Source organism: the organism of the source record quoted next, assembly GCF_019968985.1.
Source record: "MAG: Porospora cf. gigantea B chromosome Unknown PgB_NODE_1109_length_7823_cov_360.616, whole genome shotgun sequence".
NCBI lineage: Eukaryota > Apicomplexa > Conoidasida > Eugregarinorida > Porosporidae > Porospora > Porospora cf. gigantea B.
In genome coordinates this window covers 1-7823 of record NW_027178517.1, presented here as the reverse complement: position 1 = coordinate 7823, position 7823 = coordinate 1, and the positions used below count along the sequence as shown (strand labels likewise).

Below are 7823 nucleotides of genomic sequence, written 5' to 3'. Positions count from 1 at the left end.
CATTCTCAAAAACCTGATCTCTGGAGTTTATGTTCTTCTTGTTGCCAAGCCGTTGTAGGCGGGTGACATCGTCTGCGTAGTAGCACGCGTCCCCAAATCCGACAAGCTTGTCAGTCTTGTTCTTCTTGTTACCACAACAGCCCATTGGTAATTGACTAATACTGTGGTATGACACATAATTCAGCCACACTTGGGTCTTTTGCTTCTGCAGCCGTGTCCGCGCCAACACTGTCGTTGCAACCGCGCCTGCAGCTGTACCTTCTTGTGCTGGTTCAGTGAATGAGCGATCGAGCGCCGCTACGGCGATGACCTGCCGCTTACGGCAGTTTCACGCGCCTCAAGCAGCAGCGGAGATGGAAGTCGATACACATCTTAGTGTGGCATCACTCGCCCTCGTTTCCTCTCCAGTTCAATTTCATGGACGATGTTGTTAGCCTGCGATGGAATCCACAGCTCTATCAATAGCGGCCGCCCTGGAGGACACACGTTCAGAACCCCATGGCTACTTGACTTTTTCAAAACACCCAGTTCGCGGCCTTGGTCGTCAGAACAAATGGAACCAAATGCCCTTCAAGTCGCATCAGCAGCTGTCCATTCGAGAGCAGTAACTCGACACGTTGATCCTCAATCTCGTACACGCCGGGTGCTACCTTGACAGCACTGCGTGCAGCGCAGGGAGCGTCCGCTTCTCTGAGAGTGACACCGTGGTGGGCGAGGAGCATTCGGTCGATCGCATCGGTGGGATGGGCCTTGCGTAGCCTGGCCACGGGCGGTTGAACTGCGGACGCTTGAACAAAGGGCGTGGCCTCAAAGTCGGAGAGACGGCTGGACAGCAGCGAGTTCAGAGCCGCGGAGCGCTCCGCTTCGTCCCTGACATGGGTGAGGTACGCTAGCTCGGACCGCAACGCTCCTCTCTCCGCGGTCAGCTCTGCCACTGCTCTTTCGAGCGCCTCTACTTTCGCTGTCTACGTGGGATTCTGGTAAGGGTACTCACCGCGTCAGCAGCCACGAGTGACTGTTGCAGCTGCACTACTTCAAGTCGTAGAGCGCGCTCAGACTGCAGTTGAGCCTCGATTGTCCTACTTTGACGCGATATCTGCTCCCGCAGCTCGGCTTGGATGCTCCGGCTGTAATCAAGCTCCACCTGCAGAGCGTCGAGGGCGGCCTTACTTCGGTTCACTGATTGTTGATGGACCGCTTCCAGGTGCGTGACACGGCTATGGAAGTCGGAGGCCGCCTCGCGTGCCGCCTGCTCGTGACGCGTCCTCTCTGCCGACAGCTGCGACTGTAGCGTCCGAACCTCGTCTTGCAGTAACAGCAGGTCAACGTCTTTCGAGTGATTGAACTGCTTCAACTCCACCACCTCCCCCTCTAAAACGTGTTTCTCCTCATCACGCGACCAGATTTCGCGATCTTTAACATGCAGCAACCGCTCCATATCCGAGAACTGCGCCAACAGCGCGCAGTTCTCGTCCCTGACCACCGTCAGCTGCGTCACAGCATGGGCGGACCTTGATTCCGCAGTGGCCACGTAGTGACCCGCAATGAGGGATCTCTCGGCAGCCAGCTCCTCCCTGCGCGACTCGGACTGCAGGAGCTCCCGGTCCTTACCAATCAAGTCGCCCTCAAGCTGGGAGACGCGCTGCTTCAGTGAGCCGATGACAGCGGTTTGAGTGTCGACAGTGAACTCTTGAAGCTTTCGTTTGGCGACCGCCTCAGCATCTCGGGCCGCGGCAGCTCTCAAGGGAGCATCACGGTTGCGTTGAAGTGTGACATCTACGGGAACCTCATTCCTCGTCTGTTCCATCGCGTGATTACTACTCACCCTGGAGAAGCCTCGTTCCAGTTGGAACACATCGCAACAACCATTCTCTGCCATGCGTTCAATTGCGACTTTCCACACAACCACTAAAGACCAGACACCGCTTTCAAAATCTCACAGTTCAGCCTGCTGTCCGCAGTGAGCATCCGAGTCTGTCGGACGCATCGGTGGACGTTGAAATTGGTCATGACCATGGGAACGGGTCCCGCATCGTCCTTCTCAAAATCCGCGCGTTTCGACTTGGACATGTCGTCCATGGAGGTGTTCATCAGCCGCGCCGTTCGGTCGATGCTGACTGTAAGCTGATTGAAGTCGAATCCTGAAAAGGAGTTACTCGTGGTAGCCAGTGACTTCAGATGGGGGTCTCGGTCCATCCACTGCAAAAGGAAAGCGTCCAGTAGCAATGGTTGCTTGACCAGGATTGGGAGTTCTACGAAGAGATCTTGAGCAGAGAGAAGCGACAAGACATCGTGGCTTCCAGTATCCCATGCATCCAGCAGGGCCTGTGTGGGTTTTAGGACTCGGAACTGGCAGTTGCTGGCATCAAATCCCAGAATCAGAGTGACGGGACAAGAAGATCTGGAGAACACTGTCTGCATCAAGTCGGCTAGCAGGCTGTCGTCGTCCGTGGTGGTCTCGTACCAGCCCACGTTCTGTGCGTCGCCGTCCGTGGCCCTGAGCATGCTAGACGCGCTCGCTACGAAGGCCTCGAGGCTGGTGCCGTCCTTGTCTAGCTCCTTCTTCGCGGGGAAGGGAAAGCAGTTCGAGATCTCTACTCGGTCGTCTGTGACTAGAGCCATCAGTTGTCCGCGTGCCTTTCCGGGAGCGGCGTCCTGACAATGCCGCGCAACCTGCAACAGCACACTGGCGTCGACGTGCACGGAGAGCAGCGGGTCCTCCATGGACGCCGTAGACTGGCCAGAGCCTGCAGGGGTGGTTGAGCTGGAGCTCATCGTTGGCTGTTGGTCTCCGGCCAGCATTTAATATAGGCATTTGCGCATGAGCATTCAGCTAGAGCAGGTGCAGCCGGCGCCGCCGAGGCAAGGGCAGCGTATTGCGGTGCACAGCCACATTAAGGGCCTGGGGCTTAACGCTCAGGGCGAAGGGCTGGTGAGCGCGGCCGGCATGGTGGGCCAGATTCGCGCCCGCGAAGCGGCAGGGCTCTTTCTGGACGTCGTCAGAGGCGGGCGCATGGCAGGGCGTTGCTTTCTGATGACTGGTCCACCAGGTACCGGAAAGACAGCTGTGGCAACCGCTGTGGCCAGAGAGCTGGGTCTGTCCGTGCCCTTCGTGTCCATTGTGGGGTCAGAGGTCTTCTCGTCCGAGGTCAAGAAGGTCGAAGTGCTTATGGAATGTTTCCGACGCGCCATCGGTCTTCGAATTAAGGAGAAGCGCCAGGTTTACGAGGGCGAAGTGACCGAAATGGAACTCGAGGAGACGGAGAATCCAAATGGCGGGTATGGTAAAGCGGTATCCTCGGTGCTACTCACGTTAAAGACCGTTAAGGGCTCCCGCGCGCTACGACTCGCTCCTCGCGTACATGATCAGCTGACCAAGCAAAAAGTGGCTCTTGGCGACGTCGTCTTCGTCGACGCCAACGGCGGGCGCGTCAAGCGTGTCGGTCGTTCGGATGCCTATGCGGCCGAATTCGACCTGGAGGCTGACGAGTTCGTTCCGCTGCCTAAGGGAGAGGTGCACAAGGCGAAGGAGGTCGTACAAACTGTCTCGTTACATGACCTGGATGTGGCCAACAGTAAGCCACACCACGGCACAGACCTCGCCTCTGTCATGGGCAATTTTCTGAAGCCGAAGAAGACAGAGATCACTGATAAACTCCGAAGCGAAATTAACAAGGTTGTCAACCGGTACCTCTCAGAGGGAGTCGCAGAACTACTGCCTGGAGTTCTGTTCATCGACGAGGTCCACATCCTTGACCAGGAATGCTTCACGTTCCTTACCAGATCTTTGGAGTCGGACTTCGCTCCAATCATCATCATGGCCACGAATCGAGGAGAGTGCACTGTCAGAGGCACCAACGTCATAAGTCCCCATGGAATCCCAGCAGACCTCCTTGACAGATGTCTGATCGTTCAGACGATGCCCTACACGTTGGATGAGGTGACCTCTGTGATTTCAATTCGAGCAGAAACAGAAGGAGTGAAATTGGAGCCTGACGCTCTCCCTGCGCTAGGAAACATTGGATCGTTGACCTCCCTTCGTTACTGCCTGCAACTTTTGGCTCCGGCGCAAGCAATCGCGGAAGCTGAAGGAGCGGCGTCCATTTCCCTCGCCCACATACAGACTGCTGATGGACTCTTTTTCGATGCCAAGTCCAGCGCCAAGCGCGTGTTGGCTGACAACCTTCCGAGTTTCTAATCACTATTGGTACATGCTCGTTTGTAGAACTCATAAGTCTTGACAACGCGCTTGAACACGCCGCTATGACGGTGAACGGCCAGCACGTCCGAACAGGCGAACTTCGTCAGACTGCCCAGGTCGTCCGTATCGTTAAACCAGGGGTTTATTCTGCGATCAGAAACGATGGAGACTCCCGCGTAATGCGCTAGGTACCCCATAAACGCATCTTCGTTCTTGTGCACTCCGAATGCCGACCTGTTGGACAACACAGCCCTAAACGTGGAGGGGGTGCCGTAGTACAAGGGTCCCGAACAATACGGCCAAAAATGACGAAAAGGAACGTCAGCAGTCTCCTGATTCTTGTGCTTGGACTTGATGATGGGCATGCTCCAAATGGCCAGTCCGAACAGCTTCATTTCAGCACCTGTTTTTAACTGCCTCCGCATCGTTTTCCGCAACTCGTAGTAGTTTGGTGGCATATCCACGTCAGACTTTACGATGAAATCGTAGCTGTCGGCATATTTTTGGCTAACGTATCGAAGAGATGTTTCGCTTTTCACTGCCAAGTTCTCGTAGCTGTCCACAAAACCCGTCATGACCAGAAGATCACGATTAGCGTCCTCCTCCTGTTTGAGACGGCTGACAGTCTCGGCGAACTCGCCAGCCTTCCGTGACAGCGCATTCCACGAGGCGTCGATCCCAGATGATGGAAATGCAGTGGGAAGACCAAGCGGAAATACCACGTCCACATCGGTCAGAAACCCTGAAGAAGCGTACCACGCGCGCAACCACTCCCTAGCAGCGAAGTCCGTAACGCGCGTCATCACCAACACCAGCATCAACTTTCGAGTTTTGGGAGGCTCGAAGGAACTTGCCACGCCGCCTGCAGGGCCCACGACTTTGATCACCTCAGGCTGCTGGTCGGCGCCATCCACGGAACGTGCATACAGCGGGGACCGCGCATCCCGGTCGTGACGCCGTTTCTCCACTCGATTTGACAGGCTGTTCCATGCTGCAGCCATCTTGGCTGAATTTGGACGCAACATAAATGCATCAGGCGACCCCAGCGCGCCACGTTGATCGAGAAGAATGTGTGTGAAAGGCCAGATCAACAGTGCACCAACCGCCGCCAGCGCCGACAGCGCCGTCAACACCGCCAACCGTTGGCAGCGCGACGAAGGTAGTCTCTCCCGCATTCCACGCGTACTGCTATTCCAGTCACGCACATTTATTCACAATCTATTCTTGTTCATCTTGCCGCCCCCAATTGCCCTTACCAGCCCCACCTCGCTTCTCCTTCTCGCCATACGAACTGGTCTTGGGGTTGGTGGAATGTCGTTGTTGCTTGTCTCGTTGCCCCTCTGCCACGCGTTCCTGCTGCGCTCGTTCTTTTTGGTGTCGATCTTTATTTGAATCACCTGGATGGACCATTAAGAATCATTTAATTAAAAAGTCACCGGCGACTCATGCCCCGCAATCCGAAGAAGGACCTGTTGATGGTCTACCCAAACTGCTCACGTGTTCGGCTTCGCTTCTATCTCGTTGGTGATGTTCGATCGACATGCGCCGACGCAGCGTCACGGCACATGGCTGCTTCTTGAGCCCGAAAAGCGCGACATCAAGAAGAGGTTGATCTTTGGACCATAATTCTTTGGCGTTCTGCTAAGGTTGCAATCATTCCCTCACCCTAAAACTGGACGAGGGCCAGGTTCGCACCTGGAACTCCTCATCGATCAAAATGCACGAGCCAATGTCGATTCGTCGAGGGTTGTCCTTTTCCTGCACCCATTCCCGAATGCAGGTTCGACTGGCCATTTCATCAAGGGAGGCCATGTACACCTCCACCGTATCGTCAATCGAGAACACACAGAGCGTCGCTTGGTCGACGGGGTAAAACGCCGAGCCAGGCAGTAGTCCCGGAAGCACCGCGCCGAAGACCCCAAATTCATAGCGGCAGAGTAGGACGAACGTCATGGGTGTCGAAGTTGTCAGTTGTGATTTGAGGCGCGAATAGGACCAGCCATGCTGGACCGTGTTGAAAAGCAGCGTAAAGTCCTCCGGCAGCAGCTGAGAGATACGTTCGACCCTTTCCAGCACCGGCGTCATCAAAGACTGTAATCGCAGCTGGTATGAGACCTCGTGTGCGGTTGTCAGTGTCAAACAGCGTGGACAGGGCGCTAAAGACGGCAAGGGCGGCAGCGCTGATCCAGCATCTAACGGGAGCACCACCACCTTGGTTCGGGGCCGCACTGGTGGCTGGTCCAACCGGCATGTGGAGCACCACGACCGCGTGGCCATGATGCACTGGTCACGCCACCAGTAGTGGCGTTTACTGGCCCAACGTTCAGCGGGGGAAATTGGGAACGGGATGTTGTGACGTAGCGCTCGGAGGCGCCAATAATTCAGCAGTCTCGACTCTTCTCGGAAGTAGTCATTATACATCGCGTGGCAGCTCAGCCCCAATCTCAGCAGATAGTCCTCAGTCAGAAACGCGGTGACGGCGTCCCGTACGCACCTGGGTAGCTGCAGGAAGTCGAACGGGTCACTCCTGAACAAGAAGTTGACCAAGTCTGAAGACATAGCCAAATCTAATTCGCCGATAATCCACTCTGTGAGCCCTTCGGAGGCATCCTCATAGCCAGACTTCCTGCGAGAATGTGGGGCTAGGGGGCTGCGGAACGACTGGATCGTAACCTGGCGCTGCAGTTGGGGAAGCACAGCAGCAGCATCCGCCATTCACAAGAATTTTGAGCCGTTCCTATGCTTCGTTTTACTCTACACAATTGCTAGCCCTCAGAAGGCGGCGTCCAGTCAGTGATGGATGAAGTCGACTGCCTGCATGTTACATTTTGGTAGGGATCGCAGTGTTTGAGGCGGAGACGCGCGATGAAATTGGAGTATCTGCATTGCCTTGCACTCTTCCACCCAAACACGTCTCTTCAACGAGTTTTCTGTGAGCTAGAATTTCCTATCCGCCTGGGCAAGAAAGGAATGACATGGAACACCGGCACCAGAAAGACGGAGAGGAACACACCGTCACCAGATAAACTCCAAGGAACTCTGCAGTTCCTCTTGCGACACTGGCCGCAAAAGCAAATGAATGTTCGAAAGAATACAATTAAGCCATAACATGCTTGGCCAAGTCAACAACTCTGTTGCTGTAACCCCACTCGTTGTCGTACCAGGTAACGAGTTTAACGAAGGTATCGTTCAGCATGATTCCAGCCTTCACGTCCATCGTAGAGGAGTGAGCGTCGTGTACGAAGTCCTGAGACACGACATCCTCGCGGGTAACTGCGATAACGCCAGCCATCTCACCCTCAGCGGCCTCCTGAACAGCCGTAACGATGTCCTCATACTTGCAGGGCGTCGCCAGCTTGCAGGTGAGGTCGACAACAGATACATCAGCAGTGGGGACTCGGAAAGCCATACCGGTGACCTTTCCGTTCATCTCGGGGATGACCTTGCCAACAGCCTTAGCCGCACCAGTGGAGGCGGGAATAATATTGGCAGAGGCGCAGCGGCCAGCCCTCCAGTCTTTTCCTCCCTTTGAGGGGCCATCCACAGCCAACTGATTGATAGTCATGGCATGAATAGTGGTCATGAGTGCCTCCACTATGCCGAACTTGTCATTCACAATCTT

The 7823-nt window shown here is 55.4% G+C and overlaps 5 protein-coding genes across 8 annotated transcripts; 1 reads left to right on the top strand and 4 right to left on the bottom strand.

Annotated features, from left to right (window-relative positions):
* Window positions 1–515: 515 nt before the first annotated feature.
* KVP17_004570 (uncharacterized protein) lies at window positions 516–2802 on the bottom strand (the record flags this gene model as incomplete). 3 transcript variants are annotated; one of them, XM_068522858.1, is made up of 3 exons in its annotated part: window positions 516–965; window positions 995–1908; window positions 1941–2724. In XM_068522858.1, 3 exons carry the CDS (start codon window positions 2722–2724, stop codon window positions 516–518), a joined length of 2148 nt encoding a protein of 715 aa, XP_068379605.1. The 3 variants fall into 3 exon arrangements, with proteins under 3 accessions (XP_068379605.1, XP_068379607.1, XP_068379606.1); XM_068522860.1 differs by lacking the exon at window positions 1941–2724 and having other exon boundaries at window positions 995–1807; XM_068522859.1 differs by lacking the exons at window positions 516–965; window positions 995–1908 and having other exon boundaries at window positions 1909–2802.
* Window positions 2803–2821: 19 nt separating this feature from the next.
* On the top strand, window positions 2822–4198 carry KVP17_004569 (uncharacterized protein; the record flags this gene model as incomplete). Its single annotated transcript, XM_068522857.1, has 1 exon — window positions 2822–4198. One exon carries the CDS (start codon window positions 2822–2824, stop codon window positions 4196–4198), a length of 1377 nt encoding a protein of 458 aa, XP_068379604.1.
* A 132-nt stretch (window positions 4199–4330) lies between these two features.
* KVP17_005345 (uncharacterized protein) lies at window positions 4331–5226 on the bottom strand (the record flags this gene model as incomplete). Its single annotated transcript, XM_068515153.1, has 2 exons — window positions 4331–4348; window positions 4372–5226. The coding sequence occupies 2 exons, from the start codon at window positions 5224–5226 to the stop codon at window positions 4331–4333; spliced, it is 873 nt and encodes a 290-aa protein (XP_068379609.1).
* Window positions 5227–5854: 628 nt separating this feature from the next.
* On the bottom strand, window positions 5855–6916 carry KVP17_004571 (uncharacterized protein; the record flags this gene model as incomplete). The annotated part of the gene is made up of 1 exon (XM_068522861.1): window positions 5855–6916. One exon carries the CDS (start codon window positions 6914–6916, stop codon window positions 5855–5857), a length of 1062 nt encoding a protein of 353 aa, XP_068379608.1.
* Window positions 6917–7298: 382 nt separating this feature from the next.
* On the bottom strand, window positions 7299–7784 carry KVP17_004568 (uncharacterized protein; the record flags this gene model as incomplete). Of its 2 annotated transcripts, none has more annotated exons than XM_068522855.1 (1): window positions 7299–7784. In XM_068522855.1, the coding sequence occupies one exon, from the start codon at window positions 7782–7784 to the stop codon at window positions 7299–7301; it is 486 nt and encodes a 161-aa protein (XP_068379602.1). The 2 variants fall into 2 exon arrangements, with proteins under 2 accessions (XP_068379602.1, XP_068379603.1); XM_068522856.1 differs by having other exon boundaries at window positions 7299–7766.
* Window positions 7785–7823: the final 39 nt, after the last annotated feature.